The 27,003-nt window shown below is 37.4% G+C and overlaps 1 protein-coding gene across 2 annotated transcripts in view; it reads right to left on the bottom strand.

Annotated features, from left to right (window-relative positions):
- Positions 1 to 27,003, bottom strand: part of LOC112149115 (Down syndrome cell adhesion molecule) — a 147,788-nt gene that overhangs the window by 38,084 nt on the left and 82,701 nt on the right. For both annotated transcript variants that reach the window (XM_024276576.2, XM_024276577.2), the window contains 5 exons: positions 9,979 to 10,125; positions 8,708 to 8,986; positions 8,344 to 8,619; positions 4,925 to 5,221; positions 3,880 to 4,152 (listed from right to left, as the gene is read on the bottom strand). In XM_024276576.2, coding sequence (XP_024132344.1) covers positions 3,880 to 4,152; positions 4,925 to 5,221; positions 8,344 to 8,619; positions 8,708 to 8,986; positions 9,979 to 10,125 — 1,272 coding nt within the window. The remainder of the gene's footprint in view (positions 1 to 3,879; positions 4,153 to 4,924; positions 5,222 to 8,343; positions 8,620 to 8,707; positions 8,987 to 9,978; positions 10,126 to 27,003) is intronic.

Consider the following 27,003-nt stretch of genomic DNA (forward strand, 5'->3'; position numbering starts at 1 on the left):
AGACTTACAACTAAGCCAGGTGTCTGCATTCATCCAGAATTTGTTGCACTGACATGAATCTTAATGTGCTTTACATCCAAAAAATGAAAGAAGAGATAAATTCCTCAAGAGTCATGTACAGCATCTTGTTTCACAACCATCACCTTGAGGAGACTGAAGTTAAAACTGAATAGAAACATCATTTTTGCCTATCTGACTAGTGCAGACATAAAAATAATTAGAGCCGGTAAGGCCCATGGTTGCTGCCTGCCCCCGCTGCCCCTTTCTGATCCGCCCTCAATGGCCAAGCAGCTGTTACATGCCCCTCACCCACAATCCGACCCTGGTCAGAGCTCCAACTCACAAAAACTCTTTTTTCAAAATGGCAGCTTTTCTGTTGGTTTTATCTCCATAGCAACCATTTCATTTTTTGCTCGCACGGAGGTGACAAACACATCTATACAATTTTTAGAAGAATTGCATAAAGTAAATTTTTGGATTTCCATAGCAACAAAGGTCTTTTGTTAACCACACCCATATTCCTACAATGTTCTTATCATATATTATGTCCTTTTTTTCAGCTTGAACCAGGGGTTCATATATTATACAATAATGCTGTAAAAATAATCAAGCAACAGAAAAATGTCATTTTTGTGAGTTTGCCAAGCTAATGCCATCCAATTTACAAACTTTGAATCCAGTATTTTTTTTCTTCCCACTAAAGTTGAAATATGTAGAGGTGACTTTTTTTAATTCAAGATGGCTGCCTCTTTTGTGGGTCATTGGAGACTGAAGCTGTGTGAAATTGTTGCCAAATTTCACAGTTTGCCACAACATGGCTGTCAAGCTGTTGGTTTTGTTGCCAACCCCTACAGATGTTTAAACTTACTTTAGATCAGTAGACAACATGTGTTTTGCTTTTGTTACATGATTTTGAACTATTTTTTGCTATACCCAAAATTCATTTTCCCCAAATACTAGGTGTTTGCAGAATTTCATGTCTTTGAGTATGGGGCGGGGGTGAAATTTATACTCAGTCGAGCAGTAAAAAAGAAAAAAATGCTAAAACAATATGGTTCTTGTAGTCCATGACTGCTGCAGGACATACAAATAGATCTAAGCCATTAGTGTTTGTCTTCAGCATCCCAAGAAATATTGCTTTTTATAAATATGCAGTCATGTGTTTAATAATATACGTCTCACTGAAACATGAGCAGCCAACAAAATCCTTGATCCAGATATAAATTGGTTTGATCATTTAGCAGGTTAACTCCTGGAACAAGTCAATCAAGTCACATAATGTAATCACTGGCTATAAATTAATAATCTATTCAAATCGTCCGTGTTACGTTCTGTGGGAAATCTCCAGCCTTCTCAGAAATCATCCCTGTGAGGGTCCAGTGAGTTCAAACAACCCTGGCATAAGCAGCACTTTAGCAGCTTATCAAATTCAAAATAAAGTGGAGATAATGGACTCCCGGGATTCCCACAAAACATTATGCATTTTAAGCATGAGCGGAGTAAATTAACAAATGCTCCTGCTCGCTACAGTACCACTGGGAGGAGTTGCTTTATATCATCACCCGCTCTTTCTCAGGCTTTCCTCTGTCTCTCTTGGAAAGTGTATTATAGTGACAAAAAGCCAACATACTGTTCAGAGAGTAGGAAATGGAGGCATAATGGGGGAGCCCTTTAAGTATTACCTATTACACTTGTAAGATCTCACTGGAGATCAGTCACTCAGTGCAGTAATATCATGCTGGAATCAGACACTCTTAATAAACCCCACTTATACCCTCAGGAATATTATCTGCTAGATTCATTTACAAGTCTTTGAGCGTCTGTTTACGGCATGTAGACGCTTTCATGAGCAAAGAAAAAGAGAAAATATATATTATGAACAGATTTATTTGAAACATAAACATAATTTATTGTATTTTCCTAAAATAATAGTATATCCAAACATGGACTTGCATGAAGCTAATTATTGTCGAATAAAAACCAAGACGTTGGAGGTTTGGCCTCACTATTCATTTTATTAGAGGACGAATCATAAAATTCCTTTTACACATAAAGTGGATTTCAACTTCTATTATGAAAATCTTTGTTATGATTCAGATTTATTTTAAAGCATGTTTAGCCATTTTTTTTCACATGCAGAACATTTTATTCCTTTTACATTGGAGCTTTAGCGTTGACAGTCTTCGAACTGTTGACGCATTTACCAACATTTCATCAGATTCTGAAGAGGAGAAAAGCAGCCTACACTTTAGAGTTGTGAAGTGCTTACACAATGCACGTAAATCACTTAATTATGTTGTGAAGAAAATTGGCTTTGCAATTTATGTTGCATATTGGTGCAAAAACCAAGTATGAAAAGCAGTTTTTCTCCATGTCAGAAATAAGCTGATTCACATTGATGTGAAATGTTCAGAGATGTACAGCGAGTCAAATAGTGTGTGATATTTACATGTAGGGGTGACATCACCAGTGTTACAGTCCAGCTCCAACAACTTTTTATCTATGGTAAAAGAGTTTCTTCTTCTTTTATTTCACGATGTTGCAGTTTTTAGCCAAAATCAAAAAATCTGTCGTTTTCTAGGACAAAGTTTCTGCAGAGCAGTAGTAATTCATCAGACATTTGCCTTTGAGTATGGGCGGGACTTATTGGTGGGAAGTAAGTCTGCACTCATTTCCCATAATCACTTTGTTTACACTCTCCCCTCACTAGCTTACAGGCCCTTACAACCCCAACCTAACATTACCGGTGCAATAATGATAGCAAGCAATATTGGAGTTATCTATCCATACAGTTTTAGCCAGATACCAGCGCAGACGAGGAAAACAAAAACGTACACGGATATTTTTGTCTGCAAGTGGATGCATCAGATGAAGTGGACCATGGAGCTACTGTCCATTGTTTTCCATTGGTCGGTTGCCTATACAAGAGCAGAGATTGTACGTACCAACTACAAGCTATTTCAAATGGAATTTTTTTCGTCTGCTCCTGATTCACGATGATTTAAATAAAGATGTACTCAGAAATGCAGTTTTAATCAAAATTGTCCTCCATCGAGAGAAAATGCTGAAGGAACATGCTAAAAGAAACACCAAAAACACTACTTTATTTTGGAGTGGGTCTATAAAGGGTACTTCATTTTTTCTCAGTTATTACCTTAAACATTATAAAGGTGAAATCGACATGATTAGAACACTATGATAATTCACCTTAAATGAATATACTTTAACATGCGGTGTTTCTTTTAAAAGTCAAAAGTTGTTCATGGTAATTGACAAAGAAAAGCAGAAAAAATGTTGACATGACCACCTGTAAAGTGGCCAAGGTGGGTATATTCAACTTCTTGTTTGAGTAAAAGGATTTTTACTACACTGTACACTTTGCAGAAAGGACAAAAATAAAGGAGTTAAAATGTGTGGCGGCTTGAGATTTAACTCGACACCGGTCCTTTATTTTCATTTTTTGTGGTATATTTGTGGCAGTGTGGACATACAAACACACATTACTCCACCCTTACTGGTTGTCTCATCATTACATGGTGACTTTCCATTTGGTTACCTTAAAATCGTTATTTCTAACAGTTCAACTTGACCTTAGTTGAACTTAGAACTAGCTCAGTGGCCTTGTGGTAGAGTGTTCGCCCTAAGAATGGAAGGTTGTGAGTTCAAATCCCGGCCTAGTCATACCAAAGGCTAAAAATGGGACCAAATACTTCCCTGCTTGACACTTAAATTAAAAAGATTAAATTGGGGGGTAAGACCACCAAATGGTTCCCAAACGCAGTTGTGTCTGCAGGTCACCCCTCCTCTAGGGGATGGGTCAAATGTGGGGAATGATCTTCACACACCTAGATGTGTAGAACCGCCTTTCGCTGCACTCACCTCTCACACAAACGTGGACGCTTTGGGAGTCCATCTTGTTGGGCTGAACCATCACCTTACAGGTGTACTCGCCAGCATCCACCTGCTGCACGTTGCTCAGCTTCAGCGTGCCGTTGTTCTCGAAGGCCCGCTGTCTGTGGTTGAAGGGCAGCAGTGCAGAGTTCTTGTACCACTTTATGGAGTAGTAGGGGTATCCGATCACACGGCAGTGCACGAAGGCATCCCGCCCAGCTATAGCCGTGATGTTTTTCATTGGACGGATGCTGGCGCGGCCTAAACAGAGACGAAGGCTTCAATGACAGCAGACTGCAAAAAGCAGTTCTGGTGTTGTGACTAAATTTACGACTTTAAAGCTACACAGATTCACTCTTTCTACCTGCCAAGGAATATGCAGGGATGCTGCTGTTTTAAGCTTTTATTGTCTGATGTACCACAGGTATTAAAGCCTAACTAAGTCAAAGGTGGTGAAATGAAAAGCAGATTAGAGGAGGCTGAGCATAACATTTAAACGACTCCAGCTCCACTCACGAATCGGCTGCGGTTTATTCAGCCGTTCCCAGAGTCTAACATATTCAGAACCTCGTTCTGTGTCTATAAAACTGAAACGCAGTAATCTCTCTAACATCTGATTGTTGAATTGACTGCTTGAGTAAACATGCAGACACAGACACACATGAATAGTCACCGACATACACAAGCACACCGGGAATGAATGCATTCAGACAGAGAAAATGTATTTTTCTCCTGGCTATTTCCAACTTGTGAGGAGAAATTAATTTGAACTAAAATGCAAAAAATATAAAGCATAATGCACTCTGGTCATTTAAAGGAAAAAAGATAAAAAATACTAAGATTTTTAAAAATTAAGACAAATTCAAATAAAAGAGCTTAATAAATCCAAATCAAATCCAGGAAGAATTAGTTTAAAATAAAAGCAAATACTTCAGTCCCAAACAACAGCCATCACTCATCTCCTGCAAAGACTCACACAGACAAGGACAGGTATGTGTATTGTTGGTCTTGGAGGAGCTGATTTGACAAGCACCTCTTACGTTTATTCGAGCCTGGTGGTACACGACCCCGGCCGAGTTGCTGCACGTGCACCGGTACACCCCGCCGTCCTGCACCTGGGTGTGCGTGACATTGAGCTGGCTGACCACGTGGGCTTCGTGCGTCTCGTAGTGGCCCAGGTGGTGGTGGCTGTCTTTGATGACGGGGTCGTCGTCCAGCGTCCAGGTGCATCTGGGAGGAGGCGTGCCTTTGACGTTGCAGACCAGGAAGACGGGCTCGTTGGGGCTCACCACCTTCTCGCTGAAGGAGGACAAGATTTTGGGAGTGCCATCTGTGTTTGGGAAGAAAGAAGAGCCATTGAGCTGAATCCAGAATATTGTTTTCATTAATGTTTGAGAAGCAAAAAACAAAAAATAATTCAGTAACGATGTCGACAGTAACGTTATCATGTCTGTTTATTTAGTTTTTCAACTTCATGTTTATTTTTTTATCACAAATTTATGCCAGGAGAAGATCAAAAGATCATAAAAAATAATTTTTTAAATTTTTTTTAGATGTTTCTAACATCTAAAAGCTTCAGTTTAACAAAAACTTAATATTAGATTATATTTAAAGCATATATTTAAGATTATTTTAAGGGGATCTTAATTAAATTTTTTATTAATTTAATGGTTAAGCGAAAAGTGTGTTTTTAACATAATTAAAAACTGTTAAAAAGTTTAGCTTCAAATAACCTACTTAATATTTTGAAATCTATTAGTTCCAATATTTTGTGCTGTTGTTTTTATAATAATACAGGCAAAGAAGCACCCATTGACTGTATATGAGAACTGGACTGAGTGAGTGTGATGATTTTGCTCTACTTTGTTTAATCCAAAATGTCTGACTTAATCTATTGTGTACATGATTATAAGACACGTAAACCAAAAGCAACTGTCGTATCCATCGATCCACATCCTATCCATCATGGGGTTGCAGCTTCCTCAGGGTAAAGGTGGGATTCATTATGGACAGCTTGTTTGTCGATTTTAGAGCCACACATAGACAATAAACTCACAAAAAAATTGGAGTGGAAGATGTATGAGAAGAAGCCAGGAACAACCCAAAACTGACCAAATTAAGCAATAAAGCTGCTTATGAATTTTCGATTTTGTTTCTTAGAAAAACAAAGTTGCTAAAGAAAATGTAGGTGGTACTAAGGAAAAGAGAGAAAGGGTAGAGGGGAGGGAACAAACAAAAAAGAACTGCTCATCCTGATCTACCCTCATGATCGAGTGATGGCAGTAATGCACCATAAAACTGTTTCCCAACCACCAACAAACCATAGAAGAAGAACTAAAATCCATCACTAAGGTTATGTCCGAATTCCGAACCATATTAAAAGCAATTCAGGCACCATGCTCACTACTTTACTTTCCTTTTTCTTAACGGCAGATATGACGCTACCAATTTTACAGTTGATTCAATACAAACATTTTACGTCCATTTGTGACTCCAATGTCTTCTGATGATGAAAATGTGGCTGGTTTATTAAAAAAAATTACATTTAAACACGTTTTGTTTTTGTTTTTTTCCAAAAATGATTTCACCCCAATGCATTGTGGTCTATGTTTGCTAATGTAGTGAGCATTGATGAATGCTATTTTTCCGCAAAGACTAATGCAAAATTTCTAGTGCACTCGATTTTGTAATTAGTAGATTCAGACAGCACTACAAAATGGGTAACGCACTGTATAGTGAGTAGTAAAGGAATTTGGAGCATAAACATGCCCAGTTCTCACAAGTAATTATTTATAAAAACCGAAGGGCTGCTATCATACTAGTAAAGTACACAGTCCAGGAATATTGGGCTTTCCTGCGCTCCATACATCGGACCTTTGAATCATTGGCCCATTTGTACATGCAATATACGATGTTGTTAATGTTTTAGTATCTTCGGACAACATCATATGTATACTCTTTAGACTAAAAGAAAGTACTACACAATTTAATTTGAAAAAAATAACACTTTACTGCAGATATGTCAAAGTCAAGGCTCAGGGGCCGGATCCGGCCCTCCGGATCATTTTATTTTATTGTTATTAATGACCCGATGTTATCTTGTGCTTATTTTTAACTTGTATAATTTTGACAATATATATTTTTATGGAGAGCAAAATATTATTACTGTTATTTCATGTTTAAGTTGATTTTTTCTGGAATAATATTCCTGCCCTTGTATTATTCATAATTATTTTAAAAAGTTACAGTTTTAAAGTTTTTAAAATTGGTAGTCTGCTAGCTTTTTGGACTATTTTGGCATTTACTAAGATTTTTAAGCAATTTTGGAGTTTTGCTAATATTTCAGCTACATGCTCGCTGTTTATGCTAACCTACATATTTTTGTTGTTGTTTTAGGCTTATTTGGCATTTAACTAATATTTTAGCTGGCTATCAGCTTCAGCGTTTTCAGCTATTAACTTAAACATTTTCATCTATCAGCTTCAGTGTTTTTAGCTATCATTTTCAGCATCTTCGGCTATTAGCACTAGCATCTTCAGCAGCCAAATTCAGCTTACAGCATTCACACTGGCATTATAGCAGTTAATGCTTATATATCTACTTTGTGATTATGTTAAAAAGGTACAGTTTAAAAGTTTAAAAAAAAATTTCAATAAATGTTTATCCTTTTCGGTCCATTACCTAAGGTGTGTTTTGGATTTTGGTCCCTTGTGTGATTGAGTTTTACACCCCTGCTTTACTGGGTGTTATCATTAACCTCAATATTAAAGTTTATGCATCACATATACAAAGCAGGATTGTTTGAGAAAAAGGGAAAGACTTAATGAGCACTGTTATTTCTTAACAATTTTGTTGAACAAAATTGAGCAATGAATTTTATAACCAAATATTTTGATGTTCCTCCTTTTTTCCTTGTGTTAAAAAAACAGAAAAAATCAAAAATGTAATAAAATAACTTAAGATCAGCTGTTGTCTTCTAATATTGGAGATTGTATGTAAAAACAGGTTTTAAAATGCAGGGTCGATTCTAATGAAATAAAGTGATTTCTAAAAACAAATAGGAAAAATCAAGGAATTCCTTCTTTTTTTTATTGCAAGAACTCACATTTTTCTGCTTTTTTTTTTTTTTTTTTTAATCATAGCCCTTCACTGAGAACCAGAAAGTGCTGTTGGGTTTTGAATGGTTTATTATTGCTTGCTGCTTCCCTCTGATAATCTAACTCTGCTCCTCGTGATTATAGATTATCAATACCTTCCTCCTAAGGCTCCCTGACAAAAGACAGTTGCCTAAGCAACACCACCAAGGCAGAGAAGTGGATTAGAGCCTGCATGTGTTTGTGTTTTTGCATGCGTTTGTGAAGTTAAGGATGACCATGGCAGCGGTCTCAGCTGCGTGAGCCTTGCATCGATCCGCTAGCTCACTGATTTTGCATGTGGGAGCGTTGTTTTTACCTTCAAGAATGACCTGCACAAAGTCTTGTGCGGACATTTTGCCCTTCCTGGCGAAGCACTGGTACGCTCCGCCATCACTTTTGGACATTCCCTCCATGATAAGGTTCTCCCGATTGAGCCCAGTGAAGCGAACGTTGTTGCCAGGGTAGATGATTTCTCCGTTGCGGTACCAGGAGAGCTCATACTCGTCTGAGCCGCTGACGCTGCAGGACAGAGACACCTTGCTACCCACGCTGCCCTTTACCTTTCGGGGACTGACCACTACTTTTAAGGGCTCTGTGGACACAGAAAGAAAAAAGTATGACTTTAGGAAAGGAAAAATTGACGGAACGTTTTAGGCTGGACTTCTTAGTGAGGGACTCACGTTTGATGTACAGGTGTCCCACGACCTCGGCATTCCCGTAGGTGTTCCACATTTCACAAACGTACGTTCCTGAATCACTGGGCTGTGTGCTCTCTATCAGCAACCCTGAGATAGTCTGGCGAAAGCGACTGTCTGGCTCCAGAGGGCTGTTGTCCTTCAGCCAGCGGTATTTGGGTGTTGGGTAGCCGAAGGCCTTACAGGGCAGCTCCACCCGATGATTAATCATCACCTCTCTGTGGTCAAAGCCATCCAGGATGGCTGGCTCAGCAGCGGTGGACTCTGGAAGAAGCAGAGAATTTAGTGTTAATTAGCAGTGAGCTTTGCCAGATGCCTGACAGCGTGGCCCAGTATTGATTCTTAGGGTCAGCATTCACCTCCATAAACTGAATGTTTTGTTAGGGAAAAGATGAAAAAAGGAACTATTGTTGGGAAAATGTTAGAGCTAAATTAGAACGGTTCTGTATCAGTGATCCATTTTCAAAAACCCACTCCAGTGAAAATGCTGTTTTTGTTTTTTTTAACATGCTGTTTTTCTGATAATGGAGGACATATATAAAGAAAGTGAAGCTCAAAATTGCATTCTTGAGTGTTTCTTTATTTAAATTGTTTTGATTCATGATTAGAGAAAAAAAATCCCATTTAAAAAAGGTTGTATTTGAGAATGCACTGCTCTGAGCTCGCAGAAATCGGGATGGGAAAGGGGGCGGGATTGCTCCATGCCAAAGGTCCCTCCCACAACTAAAAAGTAAATTTCTAATTAACTCCTGGTGCTCTGCAGGAACTGTCCTAGAAAACGACACATTTAAAAAAAATGTTGGCAAAAAAAGAATAAGCATAATTAAAAGACAACTATAGGAATACTTTTACAAAAGATCAAAAGATGATCGGAGTGGGACCTTGAAGGGTAACCAAACCCTAAATTAACTTTTTTTGTCTGTTGATTTCAATAAATGGGACACTAAAAGTGCTGTCTGTTGGTCATTGCCAAATTACATATTAAAATGAATGTGCTTAATTCTTGAAAATATAGTCAAATCTGTCTGTGTACTGCCCCCTACAGGTTGAAATGATGTATTACAGTTGGATTTCATGATTGGTCGAACCTTCTAAGTCCCACGTCATGATCTGCATCTCCAGTAATGGTAACAGTCCTGTTCTCCAGCTCCACCCCTCTGACTGGATTTTCACATTTCGGTTGCGTGTGTAGTCAGCCTCCAACTTCCCTGTTTGGTTACCCTTTAAAGTACTTCCGGTCTAAACAAAGCACCCACCTGATACCATGAGACGCGCACTGTTGCTCTGGCGAGTCTCACCAGTGTACCGGTGTCGAGTTGTGCAGCGATAGTTGTTCAGGCCATCCTCAGGTAGGACGTCCACAATGTACAAGGCTCCTGTGGATGTGATGAGATATCTTTGTCCTGCAGCAGATGAGAAGAAAATCCTTATTGTAGCGTAGAGTCAAAGCCACATTTACATTACATTTACTCTTTTTAAATACAAAGAAAATGAAAGAAATTCCTGCAGCACAATAAATACATTTGTTTTAAATATGCAGAACTTAATTAAATTTGGAGTATGACTGAGACAGAAAACAAGACAAAAAAATTGTGTTTGTAAATATACAATAATTTCATCTTAACCAATAAAGACACGCTTTTCCTGAAAAATACAACGTGGAAATTCGACAAACTAAGATGACCACAGAAAACATTTCACATATATTTATTACACTGATGCCACTATGGGTTGTTATGGGTCAGGGGTCTGCAACCTTTCACACTAAAAGAGCCATTTGGTCTAGTTTCTTACCGACCAGAAGCCAACAAGAGTCATTTTAGTGTTTAAAAAATGCAATATTTTTTTGTTTTTTGGCAAATAAACATTGATTTATAATTTTTCACACAAGTTCCTTTCAAAATAAAACCCACCCTGTGTCAAATATTCCCCCTCCTGCAGCAGCTTTACTTAATTTAAAAATACAAAAATTATCTATTTTTATTAATAGGATTTTGCAATTTTTTTCTTTTACTCTTAAAAAATATATATATGTAATCTATTTAAAAAAACATTTAGAATAAAGGTTTTTGATTGTCAATCTTTGAGGCGTAAGGAAAAAACCACACAACTCTAGATCATTTTCAATCATTTCAAACTGTATTTGTTGAAAACTTTAACCACTTTCGTGTAATTTACCAAAACAACAAATTTTTAGAGCCTTTTATTTGACCACATATAACTTAAAAACACAAATTTAAAGAACATTTCTAGAGAATTTCTGACAGTAAATTCAGCTTTTTTTTTTTGAAATGTGAAAAATCTAAGCAGAAATGACTAAACTTAAATAACTAATCTCTTATTTATTCCATCATTATCATTTTTCATTAAAGCTAAAGAGCCACAATAAAGGGATAAAGATTACAGACCAGAGTTTTGGGTTAATTGTATCTCAAGTTTTTGAGGTGATTAGGAGTCATTTGTGTCATTTGTTTTGCCTTTTGGGGGCAGTAGAGGGCACAACAGGTGGAGATAAGTGCCAGTCACGGGTAAGGTGGGAGATCTTCATAATTGTTACGAGTGAAGGAAGGATACACAGCTTTCTCGGCTATTATTTGGAGATTCCTGTATGAAATTGTTAATTTTTCCCATGAAATAAATGTGATTTTCACCCAATATGAACAAAAAAAATCTCTCCCTACGGCAAACCAAGAGGACCAAAATCAAACCAAAAAAAATAATTATACATATATACACACATATACTTTTAGCTTAACTTAAAGCTTTTATTGTCTTTGTGAAATATTATAATGTCACTGGTGTTTGACGCAAAACGCTGCTGACTTCTCGTCTGTCAGAGCCAGCTCATGGGGTTTGGTAATATTATGTTAATTCTGTAAAGTTGAATTCTCAGCATCTATAGAGACAGAAACCTTCTTCTCTGCCTTCACATGGATTCCCACATTCCCCAGGGACGTGCCTGATGTCAGAGCTGATTGAACAGGCATTTTACAGTAGATTGTCTTCCTCCTGTAAAAGTTGTGCATGTGAGGAAAAAGACAGCAACAAATGCCTTTTATGACGGAGGATCAAGTGCTAAAGCACAAGCTGTTCTAGTTGGAAGATTCTTACATTTAATTGTCATTTTTTATTCGAGGAGGATGCGGAAACATCATTTTGATTTTATATTTCCTTTTGCTTTTTCCTATTCTAGATAAATTCTGTAAATTTATTTTGAAGATTAAGAATACATTTGTGAAAAATGAATTTCGTGGATGATTTAGCCCCTTTTAGGCCTCAGACTGAACAGTATGCTGAGCTGTAAAGTTTCCCTCTGCTGAATTACAATGTGACCAGGCTCACGGTGATGAATAATGACACATTGCTCAGCAATTAGCTGTGGGAAACAGAAATAACCTACATTTTATGTGGTATTATGAATTAACCAAGATTATGAATCAAAGCGTGACATGTTTTAATATTCCACTGGAGACCGCTAAGTATCAAAGAGGCTAAGACGCTTAATATTCTTACATCTGATTTGCATTTGTTTATGCAGAAAAATCAACCTTGTGGGGTTAAGCAAATGGGGGGAACACACAGGCAGGCGGAAGACGGGAAACTGTACAGCTATTGTGAGCGCTGACCTAGATAGAACCGACAACCAATTCCACGGATTTGATGTCCTGAAGGGGTTTCGGGGGTTTACGTACAGGGCTGTTAGATGGGCTACCAGCAAAGTGGAATTTATAAAGAGAGTGTGAGTGCTGGCAGCCATGCATGCATATTAGTGCACAAGACAATGGCTAAAAGGAAATCTCAGAGGTTGCAAAGGCCAGCAGCTAAAAACAACAAGCATTTTCATCACAGCCCTTTCTTTTTTGTCTCTCAGCAGTTTTAGGGCAGATCTGAGCCGACACCTAAAAACCCTCATAAACAAGACTCTGTTTACAAATGTTGTCTGGAAAAGTCTAATATTTCCATTCGGCAGCAAACCGAGGCATCTCTCTGCAGGTCTGACCACGCCACACGTTGCCTCCTCCTCTGGTTTTCTCTCCTCCCATCTGGCTTCTCCATTTTGATTCTGAACTGGTCGTCTGAAATCTCACAGTGGAATCCATCTTGAGTGAGACAAAATGGTATTTCACTCCAGCCGCTGTGAGCTGCGGCAATTTGCTCCTCAAGCACCTCAGTGCTCCTGCAGTACCTTTTAAGACGTCAGAGCCGGGTTATTGCATTATGACGGAGCAAAGTGCAGACAAAAGGGTTCACCCCGGCGGAGGGGAGGCTTTAAATGAGGCGGTTTTGTTAAAGCGCATTGTGCTGTTTTTTTTTTTCCCCTCCCTGTTTGTAGTTCTTTTTGCTTTGTCTTCAGCAGCTTCACTGCATTAGCAGAGGAAATTCCTCCCATTGAAATTTTTGTAAATTCAATTTAAAACATTAAGAAATCCTCTAAAAAATAAAAAACACATCTCTGTGTTTTTGTCAGGCTGTGGGGTTCCTCTCTGCATTCACTCGCGGACACAACCGCCGTAAAGTGAAAAAGTGCTTCTCTCCACCAGACACACTTTATCTAATCATCTCCACTTTGCCTGAGACAGAATCTAATACGAACAGCGGGTTTTCACTCTGCGGGCTAAATAAGCCTCGACGTACGGATGAACCGGTGTCACCGCATCCTCTCTGCCAGCAGACGCTCCGCGGTCGCCGGGTTCTAAATGAATATCAAGCAGGCCCCATCCGAGCTGATGATCTGCATTTTCAGACTAGAATTAGACTCAAACTATCAACGTTTTAGCTCAATTAATCAACATCTGAAGCTCTGTGTGGCTTAAGGCAGTTCATATAGCTGCTATATTGCAAGGAAAGAAAAAAAAAGCAGAAGCAAACTGTCTTACCTTAAACTGCCCTAACCCATAACACAAAAAGGGAAGTTGATCAGGAATATATATCATTCTAAAGCTAAGACTTTAACTCTGTAACACCAAAGCTTTAGCACCAGTGTTTACATCTTTACGACTACCGTAACTCTAAAACTGTCAACGCAATTAACGTCATTCCAGTTGATTCAGAAGCCGAGGAAAGATCCTTTCACTGTTAGGCAACACTTTAGAGTACAAAAAATGTTCATGCAATCAACGTAAATAATCTAATTCTGTCATGAAAAGCGTAAATGGTTGAGGGGAAATAGTATAACACCAAGTTGTAATTATGAATGTGTTTCTAAGGCGTCGCTGGCATCATCTCTGGTGTTAAAGGGTTAAAAATATCAAGCTGTAAATACTAGGGGGGTGTATTGGCAAGAGTCTGGTGATACGGTACGTACAGCGATAAATGTCAAGACAGTACCAGACAATATTTCACTATTCTTTTTTTTATTATAACTTAAGAATGACCTGAATATTAATACATTTTTAACAAAAGTAATATAGTAAAATTCGTGTTATATTATGATCAGAATATTAAGCACTGCAACTGTATTTTATTGACAAGTTACTTTTTCCAAGTAACATGTTTGCTTTTAAAAAATTAATAAATATCATATTGGCAGTATTTTAAATCGATACAAGTATCGCCGAATAAAGTATCGCGATATTTTACAGAATCAATATTTTCTTACACTCCTAGTGAATACACGTTCTGAATTGTTTCAAAAGAGGTATGTGGAATGCCTGGATTTTGTTTCTTTGTTGTTTATTTACTTATCTATGGGGAGGGGTAAGATTGTGTAAATGGGGGGGGGGGGATTTTGTGAATTTAATTGATTATTTTATGCATTTTAGTTTATTGTGTGTTTAGGAGTGGTGCCCCTTGACTGACATGAGATCATCAAATCTTTAGTTCAAAAACAGTGTTCTTGTGAATGTTCCAGAAACTGTAAAGCTACCGTCACACTGCCCTCAGCAACACATGTTCAAATGGCCACTTCCAATAAAAAGTCTACATAAACACGCATTTATACGTAAATCAGGCTTCCGTATTCAAAATTCTTGCATTCATGCTTCACTACGGCCGTTTATTGAGTTCTACGTACAAAACACACATTGTTAAACTTGGATTTGGTACTGATGTATGCATGGCGTCCTTTTTAATTCCCGAAAGTTCCAACTGTTTGAAAAATTATTATGGAGAAGAAATTAATAATTCCGGCCAGAATTCTGTGACACTAAGTTTTTTATACGTCATAGTAGAACTGTGAAAGAAGAAGCCGGGAGCGAGATTCACCAGATTTGCACCGCTTTGACATTTCAAGCTTCTTCCAACTGTAGGTGGCAGATATGCCAGAGTAAACAATAAAATAAAGAAAAAGATGCACATTGAAGCATGAGCATTTAGAAAGTTCTTGTCAAATGTCCAGTTTAAATAAATGATTTTCCCTTTCATTTGCCCATTTTTTAGCAAGACCCAGGTTCATCAACAACTGAGAAAGGGAAATATGTGACAGTAATTTGTCCCCAATACTGACCAAAGGGTGACACCACCCCCTCCCATCCATCTGTGTAGACAGTCATTACTTTTGCCTGCTTAGAGTTGGAGGTATGGATCACAGGGGGCCTAACGTCAGAGCGGGACTTTAATCTGAGCTGATTGAGGTCAGATTGCAGGGCTGAACTCTCCTGTGCTGCGCTCCTCAGGGCTGCACGGATACATGCAGAGAAACCCAACGCAGCACTTTCAGCCTTCCACAAACAAAGACGCTAAATCTCTGTTAGCAATCATCCTCTGTGACACCCAAGACCCCCAAACCTCTCCTGGTTAACATGTGAAAAGATGACGGAAACCAAACAAACACGACCTTATGTGGAAGTATAACATCGCCACGTTTGAAAGAGAAACTGGAAATGTTTAAAATGCTCAGATAGTTTTTTATATTGGATCCCGAAACGTTGGAATTCCGTTTGATTTCTGGGCTAAAACAGTTTTTCTGACGTCTTTGTCCTGCTGATGTGACTGTTAAAGAAAAGAGGTGTTTGTGTTAGACTGTGAGACACGACAATGGCCTAATGCTTTCAGGAAGGTCAAAGCAAAGCTACAACACTCTGTCAGGACTCGTCTAATGGAAAAAAATGTCTTCCTCAAAACAGGTTGAAAAATATAGAAAACTAAATTGTTATAAGTGAAAAAATTTGCCAGAACGCTCTTTTAGGACAAAACTAGTCTTGAAATTAGCTATATATACATATATATTTTGGAAATATTATGTCTTAAAAAAGATTGTATTGCAAAGAAAGCTTTATATCTTTAAACTAGGTACATTTATACATTCATACATGCCTAAAAATATCCTATTTTAAGTTCTATAAAAGTTCAACTATTTATTTCTAGGCCAATTAATTAAAATAAGACTAGAAGAACTCATTTTAACCCTCTAACTACCCAACAATTTTTTTTTAAATTACCACAAAAATGTATTTCTTCTACTCCTTATTGCCTTTGTTCGGAGCCCCTAAACTTATAGGGACATTGAAGTTTAAAAAAAAGGAAGTAAGAAAAAATGTATTATTTTTCTAAAAATACAAAGGGGCTCCAATAAAAATTGAAGTTAAAAAAAAATTCTGGTTAGTAACTGGTAACCAGAATTTTTTTTTTCTTTTACTTCAATTTATAGAAAAATAAAATGTTCTGGTTACTAACTGGTGTGCACCAGTTAACTAGAATTTTTTTTCTTACATTTTTGCTAAATCTTTTTTTTTTTTATTTTACTCCAATTTTTTTTCTCTAACGTCCCTTTAGGGGCTCCGTACCTTAGGGAGTAATACACACAATCATTATTTTTAAGAACACGTTTTCCAAATGTGCCCTACTGTTTGATTGAGCAGGCAGTTAAAGGGTTAAGATAAAGTTGCTAAAATTATATGTCATTTATGAGTAAAAGATGTTTTAAGATCAAGTGACTCAATAACATTTTTAAGCTTTTATATCTTACTGAAAAGTGACTACGGCAGTTTTTTCCTATATCAAGTGAAAATATTTAAACTAAAAAACAGACTTAAATAGCTGGTAATATTTTGAGATGTTTCAGCATTTATAAGCATTTAATATATTCGAATATGCTCTCATGCCAAATGAATGTGACCAAATAAAGTATAAAGTCGTATTAAGTATTTACCCACAGAAGTAGGTCAACGACTAACTAAAACTCACAAGTTGTTTATTGGATTTTCCAAAAATTAAATCTGTTACATTTTTTGCAGTTTTTTTGCAAATAAATTAGCATAAAATGCTAATAATTCCTCAATCTTATAATTCTGTTTTATCAAAACCTGCAAAATCTGTTACATGTTAAAACATTTTTGCTTTAAGTTCAAACAAAAACAATAAAAAATTTAGCATAAAATTAGGCATTGTAGGGAAATCAAATTGTAAGAGGTGAGAAAAGTAATAATATAGATTCTTATCAACATAACTCCATGGTAAAATCTGATACATTAAAAATTCAAATGGCAAACTACCTAAAAAAAAAACATATCTGTGGCGCTTCACCTCAAAAATCTCTTTTCTCAATGCACCTGCAGCCTGAATAGATTTAGGAAAACAAGTAAATGACAGAGCTGCCATTGATGCACCAATAAAGAGTGCATCCTTGATTCCGTAAAAGCTTTGGCATCCCAGCTAACATTCAAAGAGACGCTCTGTGTCTCATCCAGCCTCAAAAACCCCTGTGTTCCTGTTTGGCTCATTTTATTTCCTCCTGTGCCTCCCTTCTTCGCTCTCCTGGGCTGGGTCTGGCTCTTTCTCCCCCCTCTCTCTCTGTTTCACTCTCTGTGTCCTGAATGCAAAAAGGAGCCACTGGCTGTGTCAGAACACTGCAACGAAATCCTGCAGCCACAAACGCCCATTTTGATTCCACACCTTCAGAAAAAATGACCCGAGGATCTCATTCCTACCCAAAAAATATTTACAAATTCATTTAGTCAAGTTTCAGTTAATCAGCTAAAACATTTGATTGGTGATTTAAAAAAAGGTTTAGAAACATAGTAAATTGAGAAAGATTTAATCATAGCTTAACTTTGCACTTTTATTGAAAATACACATTTATATGTCACCTTTTCAATAATCACAATAACCACCCAAGGACAAGCAATCAAGCACTTAGGTAGTGTAAGAAACTCATATTAAAGAAGAAATAAGTGCTTGACTTAAGAAAAAACTAGAAAAAAGCCTCTTATTTCTGTCATTTATACAGAGATCTTATTTCTAACTGTTCTGTAACTATGTAACATTTATAATCTGTGGGTCTGAACAAGCATCTGCAGAAATGGCACCTAAAAGCCTTCAGGTTAAGTGTTTAACCTTTGTTAAAAAAAAAACACATTAGAAAGAAAAATCCTCACAGTCAAACACAGTGATTGGTGGTGTTCATGGGGGGGCACACGCTGTATGCATGAATTAAACATTCACTTTAATTTATCATTAATAATTTGTGCGATGTAATTCATGTAAAAAAGCCCCAACTGCCGAGAGAGGACTAATGCATAATTAATAAACAACCAAACACAAGAAAGATGTCATTTGAATAAATCATGGCCCTCCTCTGTAGCGTTTTAGAGGATGTTCCTGCTGACCCTCAGATTGGGACTGGAGCTCAGGAAACAGGTCATCCAATAACCAGAGGTCAGGTGGCTCATTCCCTCCTTTTATGGCCAACATGTCAAAGAGTAGCTCTGATGTGTTGACTGCTGCATGACAGCATGTGAGAAAAAACACGCAGGAAGTAAAAAAATAAAGATAAACCAGTCGGTGGAGCTTCTGTACACTGACAGAAATCCTGACAAGCAAATATTTACTTTCTGAAAGTGTGCACTGAAAAAAACATGTTCAAAATTCCACAACAAAGCCATGTGAATCTAAAACAACAAATCAAATTTTTATTTTACTTAAGTTTGGATATGACATGGTCACACTAACCATGTTTAGTCCTTATTTCCGAATTTGATTCAATTGTTTTTTTTTTTTTTTTTTTAGAAATGTATTAAAAATAACATAAATTTTTGTTGCAAAATCTAATAGGTGTTTTAATGACACATGGAGTCAAATAAATTAGTCAATTTATTGTTGTTTTTCTTTTGTCCTAAACAAACACATTATGACTGGCTGGATTCCTAATAGTTTCTTCAAGTTAAATTTAAAACTTTTTAAGACCTTTTTAATGCCTTACATGTCATATACATACAAGACATATTTTTTAGTCTATTACCCATTTTAGACATTATTTCCCATTTAAATCATTTATCTGCAGGCACTACCTAATAAACACTGGGATAGGCTCCAGCAACACAAAAAACAGCTTAAGACGATGGATGGATGGAAGGATGGATAGATGGATGGATGGACGGGTGGGTAGGTGGACGGTTGATGGATAGATGGATGGACGGGTGGGTAGGTGGACGGTTGATGGATGGATGGATGGATGGATGGATGGGTGGATGGATGGGCGGATGGATGGATGGATGGGCGGATGGACGGACGGATGGGTGGGTGGATGGATGGACGGATGGATGGATGGGCGGACGGATGGATGGATGGGAAATGGCGTCACTCAAGGAAAAAATTGATTCTTCTTACATCACTTCTTTCTACTTTCAATCTTCTTTTTTCAGTTCAGAAGTTCCAAACAAATATTGATGACTCACCTGATAATTTACTAAATTCTGATAGTTTGTGACCACACTGTAAAAATAGAAGACAGAAATCTCTCTCAGATGCAGCACAGATGTTGTAATCTGTTGCGCTCTCCTCTGAGTCTGACGTCTGGAATATTCCACTCCAACATGAGTAATAAGATCTAGCTCCGTGTTTCCTCTCCGTTGGAAGGAGGGATGTTGCCTTCAGGCTCATCGGGTGAATGTGTAAATATCTGCATGTCTGTGTTTGTCCATGCAACAAGTGCAGCAGTCTGCAGTCATAACCTAATTATTGCAGCAGCTTAACAACAGCAATTAGCACATTTCCATCAGACGACACTAATTTGTGAATCCCATTCCAGTGCCATTCAGGCCCGGCACACTGAGCGGGAGAGAGACCTAATTCAGTGTTGAGCTACAGGCAATGCTAAATCCATATCTATAGAGCTGTGAAAATTGCTTATGGTAATTGCAGTTATTGTAAAACTAGGCTACTACTTTAATGAAATTTCAAATTTTAATCATTGATTTTTTTTGTACAGTCTACACTGTTTAAACCCTGAGGGAGCCGATGGTTCTTCATCCCTTTCTAAACCTTTTCTTCAAAACAGAGGATCCCATTTTAGCACTGTTCATAGCCTTAAGTAAACTGCTCTCTAATGAATATTCTGATGGACGACAAGAGGAACTGAATAAAGGTCATAATCATTTTAGCAGCTCTTGATTTTAATAGTCTGTCATCAAAATGTAGTCGTAATATTTGTTTAAAATCTAAATCAACTTGATGCTGATACAGCAAAAATATCAAATGATGCTCAGTTTTCCTTGGTTTATTTGCCTTGTTCAAAAATGTTTTTTATGTGTCTTTTTTACCAGCATGAGATGAAAATACACTTTAAAAAAATGAAACTTTAGATCAATTAATAAAAGTTCTGTAATTTATTACATTTAAAATGATTAGTTTTCATCAAATTGAGAATTTTGTTGATGGCTTACTCAAAATAAAAGCTTAATTCAAATGTATAAATTAATATTTTTAAATTAAACAAATTACAGAACTTTGTTTAATTAATCTAATGTTTCATTTTTTACAGTGTAGTAAGTTAAAATATTCAATAAATAGAAGAACAATAGGGAAAGTTTCTGTGTAACCAGACAAGTTCAAAGGAACAAAAAATGTATTATTCCAAATATTTCTAAATATCCTAAAGTACTATTCCTATCATCTTTTGAGCTATTTTAAAGTGTTCCTAGTAAGGATATAACAATTCACTTTTTCCAAGCAATATTCAGCTAAAAGCTTGATTTTTGTGTTACAGAACAAATTCCCATAAATAAAAAAAAAAATCTTAAATTTCCTAATATGAAGAAACAATGAAGAAAAAGATTTCAGTTGGCTTATACTAAACCTGGTATAATATAATAAAACAATAAATAACTTCTACACTTTTAACACAAACATGCAAACATGAATTCAACAATTCACTTTCTCCAGTTCATTAAAAGACTACTATTTCCCAGTGGTCTTTTAATTATAAAGTTGTCCCTTTTAAGTCTATTTATTGGTATTTGGTCTCTGAGTTCTGGGCGAAGCAACCTGGCCCACTCACCACTGCCGAGAGCTCTCTGTTTACACTCCCTCCCGCTACTTTACAGCCCTGTACATCCCCAACCTAACAACAAAAATGACGACCAATATTGGAGCTATCCAGCTGACAGTGTTGAGGGTAATGCATTACAGAGTAACAAACTCCTGTAATTTAATGACTTTTGTCATTAACAGTACAAATTAAAGTTCAAATTCAGTAATTCAATTACAAGTAGTAGACTATAGAAACATTCATTAATTCATTAGTCAGGTGCATTGAAACCTTTATTGGGAGTTGAATTAAACAAATTAATTTGTGTAAGCAGATGGCTCTGACATTATCTTTTGGTTAAATTAAATGAAACAGAGACTAATAAAATAAAACAAACAAACAAAAAGAACAACCACTGACATGTGTGGTAATATAAAGTTGGAGATTGATCAAAGTAAGATGAAGGAAGTGGAAATGAGGACGTGAACAAACTCATAGGGGCATTTGGTAACTGGAGATGTTGGATTATTTTAGATTTGTTAAAAACAAAGGTAAAAACGTTTCAGTTAAAGGGCAACCAAATGGGAATGTTGGAGGCTGACTCCGCCCACAGCCGAAATTTGAAAATCCAATCAGAGGGGAGGGGCTGGGGAACAGGACTGTTATCATTACTGGAGCTACAGATCATGATGTGGGACTGAAATTGTTTGACCAATCACAAAATTCAACTGCAATACCTCGTTTCAACCTGTAGAGGGCAGCAGACAGATAGTTTCTAGACTATATTTTCAAGAATCAAACATGTTCATTTGACATTGTAATTTGGCAATGACCAGCAGACAACACTTTTAAAACCCCATTTATAGAGGTCAACAGACAAAAAAAAGTTGATTTAGCGTTTGGTTACCCTTTGAAGACTCATCCCAATGAAAATGATCATTTTTTGTGTTTTTTACCTTTGTTATCTAGCATTTTTTCTCATAATAAAGTACCTATACAATGACTTTATGATTAAAACTGTGTTGGATCGGAAAACTGGATGCTTGAAAAAGCTTAGACTAATGATGCTGAATATCAGCAGAGAAGGCAGGTTGCTTTGAGCCAACAGTCCCACCCACAACCTACAATTGTATTTCTAATGAGCTACTGCTGCTTTGCTTAAAATATGTCTGAAAAAATGACAAAGGCTTTTTGATTTTGGCAAAAAACTACAAAGTCATCATTTAAAGATCACTGAGAATGATGTTCCAAAAGAAAAAATTATGTCTGGAGATGAACTGCTTTCCACTGCGCTAGTGTCAATAAGCAACCTGTCTATACGCTATGTAGGCTACTGTACGATGTACATTTTCTCATGTTCCTGTGATGAAATTAATGATGTGGAACTAAAAATCCTGATTGTGTCGTTTTTTTATTATGTGGACTTTACAAGAGGATCCTATTTTTACTAACTTTATTCTAGTAAAAATGTGTATACAAGTAGTAGAGAATTACTTTTTAAATTGGGAAATGAGTAAAGTAATTAAATTACATTTTCATTCAGTAACTAAAGTAAAGTAATCAGTTAGTCTGTAAAAGTAACTTACCCAACACTGCCAGCTTGGATGAGGAAAACAAAGACGGTCATGGATATAGTTGTCTATAAGTGGATGCTTGTCATTTTTAAACGGATTTTATTTTCATCTACTCCTGTTTCACAGCAATTTGAATAAAGAAATACTCAGAAATGCACTTTTAAGCCACAATAACACATTAAAAGCACAATTATTATCAAACTGTCCTTAAAATTTGTATAAAAAGCTACAATTTATGAAAAAATGGTTCTTCTGTATTGTTACTGCAATGCACCGCCATACAATATAAATGACAAACATTTTCTTCTTGATTTGTTTTTTTTCTTTGTTCCTTTTCTATAAAACATCATCAGAAAGCGTAAACATTTGAGTGTGTTTGTCTGCTTCATACTTGAAATTCCCCTCCTTTCCTCCTCATCCCCCTCACTTCCCTCCTCCCTGCCTTCCTCCACCCTTTGCGCCCCTTGCCTTTACTTCCTACGCAGAGATGCATGTTGACTGATAGGCCTGCAGATGAGTCTGGACAGTGCGTTTGAGGCCCTGGTTTTTAATAGGGTTCTGTTCCCAGTAATTATGCTGACACAATTTGATCAGTGCAGGGCTAAGTATCTTCATCTGAGGGAGATCGGGGGGAATTAACGCTGATGTAATAAGTACAATTTGTCACCATTAAGACGGAGGTGTTGACAGGCACTGTTGTTGTCAGGGCAACTGATGGCGCTCCCTTGCTACAGTAGGCATTCTGCTGCATCTGGCGAGCAGAGCTGTCAGCCTCCCTCAGTAATTGATTCTTTAGGTTGCTTCGCAGAGGCAAAAACACACATACGGTGACATGCTGATGTCCAAAATGCATGTAATAAAAACAGACTGCACACGGATGTGATGCAGCGCTGAACAATGCCATGCACACAGCCAACACTCCCGGCTTTTACTGTTCATACAAAACAGCTATATAAAGAAAATCTCCAAACCAGAGCAGAGAAAGATGTAGGTTTAGTAAAAGAGATGCAGTCAAAAATTGTCAAAACAAAGAATCTCCCTATGTCTGGACCTTATTTGTGTATTTTTTTGGCTTTGTTGTGTTGTTTACATGTTTAGATGTTCATGTTTCTGTTCATCCCCTGCCAAGATGACACCAGTTTTATTTCTGTCAAATTACTTTGCCCCATTTTTTTTTTTTTTCGGTCATGCTTCAGTTTGTTCCTGTTCCTGCGTCTTAGTTTAGTTCTTTGTTGTTTATTTCAAGAATTTTAATTTTTTTGAATAGATAATTTCATCTTCTGTCACATGTATCTGTGGTTCTTCTGCTTTGTTCCACCCTCACCACATCAGTTTTGTGTGAGTGAAGAAAAATTAAGGCCACATTTATTGCAGAGAAAGTAAAGAAATTAAAGGATTTTAACCTTTTAATCTATCTCATTAAGTACATAGAGGTAAATATGTTCCTTTAAATGGTACAAGAACACTGGTTTTATGAAAGCTAGCAAATGCATTGAAAATATATATTTTTAACTAGCTAAAAGGGATAAAACTAGATAAATTCAAGCCTTTTGAGGCCTTTTCTCTAATCAAAGCTTGTGATGCTGTGGAGGATCCAAAATGGACGCCAAAAACGTCTTCCATTGTCAACAAATCCATTTGAACAACGAGAAAACGTGCTGCCTTTGAAATAATGGCGAAAGAAAGTCATGTCAGTAGCGTGAAATGAACACATTACAGCAGCAGGGAGGCTGACGTTTAGAGTCTCTACCAATGATAGAAAACATACATGCCTGTTAGTGATTTGATCTGACTTTAAAACATAGTAGTGAAGCAAGTTTTATGGTGACTCATGGTCATTGTTCACACTTGGTACAGTCCTGCACACATCTATATCAGTTATTAGTGTACTACAAGAGTGGAACTTAATCAGATAACAGCAGTTATTACTCACATTTGGTGATACAGACCTGATACATTTTTATACATAGGAAGCCATATGAAAAGTTTGAAAGTTTGGATTTTTAATTAAAAGTGACTATTTGCACAGGAGATGGCTCAACTGCGAGAACAAATGTCTCACACCGAGGTGTGTAGCAACCCATGGGACTTAACTTTAAATATGTGCGACCAGTAGCAACATTTAGCCTTGGACACAATATACGTGCAGCTTTAGATCGTGGCTGCACGCTTTATGTGTTGCCAACATGAATTTCCATAACTTTGTGTGCCTGTCGCATATAAATACGTGCGAATAACATCATTCTTTTTAAGTATGTCAAATGTTTTGAAGGATTTCTTTCTCGACATATTGACTCCATTCTCACAAACGTGTGTATCCTAGGATTTCCTGCTGACGAAGAGGAATTCCAGAAACTTTCTAAATGCAGCTGTAATGGGGACAAGACTTATCAAGCTGCATTTAAGGGAGTTTATAGTCATACATTTTCACAGAGTGTAATGGAATGAAGACAAGAGTTTTGAAAATGGCGGTGACTCGTGATCATGAGACTACAGTACAGTTCCCTTTTTCTATCTGTAACTCTATGGATCTCTGTCACCTTCTTAATGTTTTACAAATGGTTAGCAAATAGCTTTTGTTCCAAGTCGTGAGGGTTAGAGTTGGAGTGCTCCTGAGAGGTTTCATCTGAAGTCAGAAGTCCATCTTATTACAGGGCGACAGGCCCTGCTGTGGATGATGCTGGCTGCTTGTGAGGTGGTTCAAGAGTCCACTGTTGGTTTTTGGTCATGTGGTCGTCTCGCTTTTTTACAGGATTGTCTGGCTGATCCTCCTGAGAACCTGTTAGACTAAGTCAATAGTTTTCGGCACAGACTTTATGTGGCTTAGACCTTAGCAAGGGCCAGCTGGCAGACACTCAGTCCAAGATGAAGTTTTGACCAGAGCACTGAGTGCCAGGAGTTTATTTCCGATGGACCAGGGCTTGGTTTTTTGTTGCGTCTGGTTGGTTCTCCTTTCCAGACTAGGTACTCTAGGCGTCACTCGATAAGAAACTTTCTGAGCTTGAACACCTGAACGCAAGACAAAAACTCAGCTGTGAACCTTTTAAGACCCTATGTCTCTTGTGAATCTGTAGTTCGGGGTGTTGGTATCCAGGCCACGTGATTTGTTTGTCTTGCTGCCTCTCCTCTTGTTATGGGAGGCCTGGTGGAGAAGGGGTTGCCAGATTCTGATCAGTTTGGGGTATCTAGTCGTGTGAGTCTCTTTGGGGAGTTGGGGAACTCTTTGGGTTATTTGGAAGCCTACGAGGGCGACCAGTTACATGGTTTGATACACATATTCTCATGTCTTTTCCATGATGCTTCATCTTGTTCCAGGTTGCTTGAACATGACATAGACGTAGGTGATGCTAAGCCCATAAAGCAGCAAATGTGTCGGGTTCACCCTAAAAAATGTGAACTGCTCAAATCATAAGTTAAGTACATGATTGATAGTAACATAGGTGTACCAAAAGAGTACAAGACTGGTTGTCACCGCAACCATCAAGTAAGAAAAGACTTAAGCTTTAAGAAAATGAATAGATAATGAAGTGGGACTATTACAATGTTGGCCCTTGTGGTCTTTTTCCAGGAAACGTGTACCACTTAACGCCATTTGTTTTACAATAAAAAGGTCTGTGGTTGCAAACATGGTTTTAGAAGTAATAGTATTTTCTGGTATATATCTATTTACCATTTTGTGGCTAATGATGGCTCATTTTGGATTATAATGAACACATAGTCAGTTCCACATACATGTCACAAACCCTAAACGTAAAGCATGCATCTATGTACATCCCTCAAAAAGCAAACAATAATTCTGTTTTAAAACTTCAAAAACCTTCAAATAATCTGAAAGCATGGATGAGACTAAACTTTTTAAACCTAGGCAAAGGAAAAACTGAAAGGTTTTATTTTTGGAAAGCCGGAGCTGTCTGTCAGTCAGTGGTGCTGCCAGTCTTCACGCCAAAAATCTTAGTCGAAGATGGAATGACCACATCACCTTACTCGCTGCTCCCCATTGGCTTCCTGTTAATGTTTGGATCCAGTTTAAAATTTCGCTAAATTCTTTAAACAGTTTGGCTCCACCATTTTGCAAGTGCTGCTGCACCCACGAACAATGAGAAAAAACTATAGCAATGAGCTTTTTCTGAGGGATTTCAAACTCTAGACTTAAAGGGCCTATATCATTCTTTTCGAGTCTTTCAGAGTCAGCAATATCCAAATATATGATCATATATTACCTTTGGCACACTGAACAACATTTAATGAAATATTATTTTTGCTGGCTCATTTTCCTACCTAGAAGTAGGACGACTCGATCTCTGAGGCCCCGCCTTTTGCTTTTTTTTTTGAGCCACCAATTTCATGACGTCAACCTAGAGCCGGCCTCGTCCGCGTCTCTGCGTTTTGCTCATGAGAAAATTCAAATTAACTAAAATGAAAGTGTTTTGCTGATCACTGCTAGCTCCTGGGGCCAGTGCTTCCTGGAAGGGGCTGTTCCTCAATTTGTGATGTCACAATATGAAAATGCAGTCGTTTTCATG

This window comes from Oryzias melastigma, linkage group LG13 (assembly GCF_002922805.2).
Source record: "Oryzias melastigma strain HK-1 linkage group LG13, ASM292280v2, whole genome shotgun sequence".
Lineage (NCBI taxonomy): Eukaryota > Metazoa > Chordata > Actinopteri > Beloniformes > Adrianichthyidae > Oryzias > Oryzias melastigma.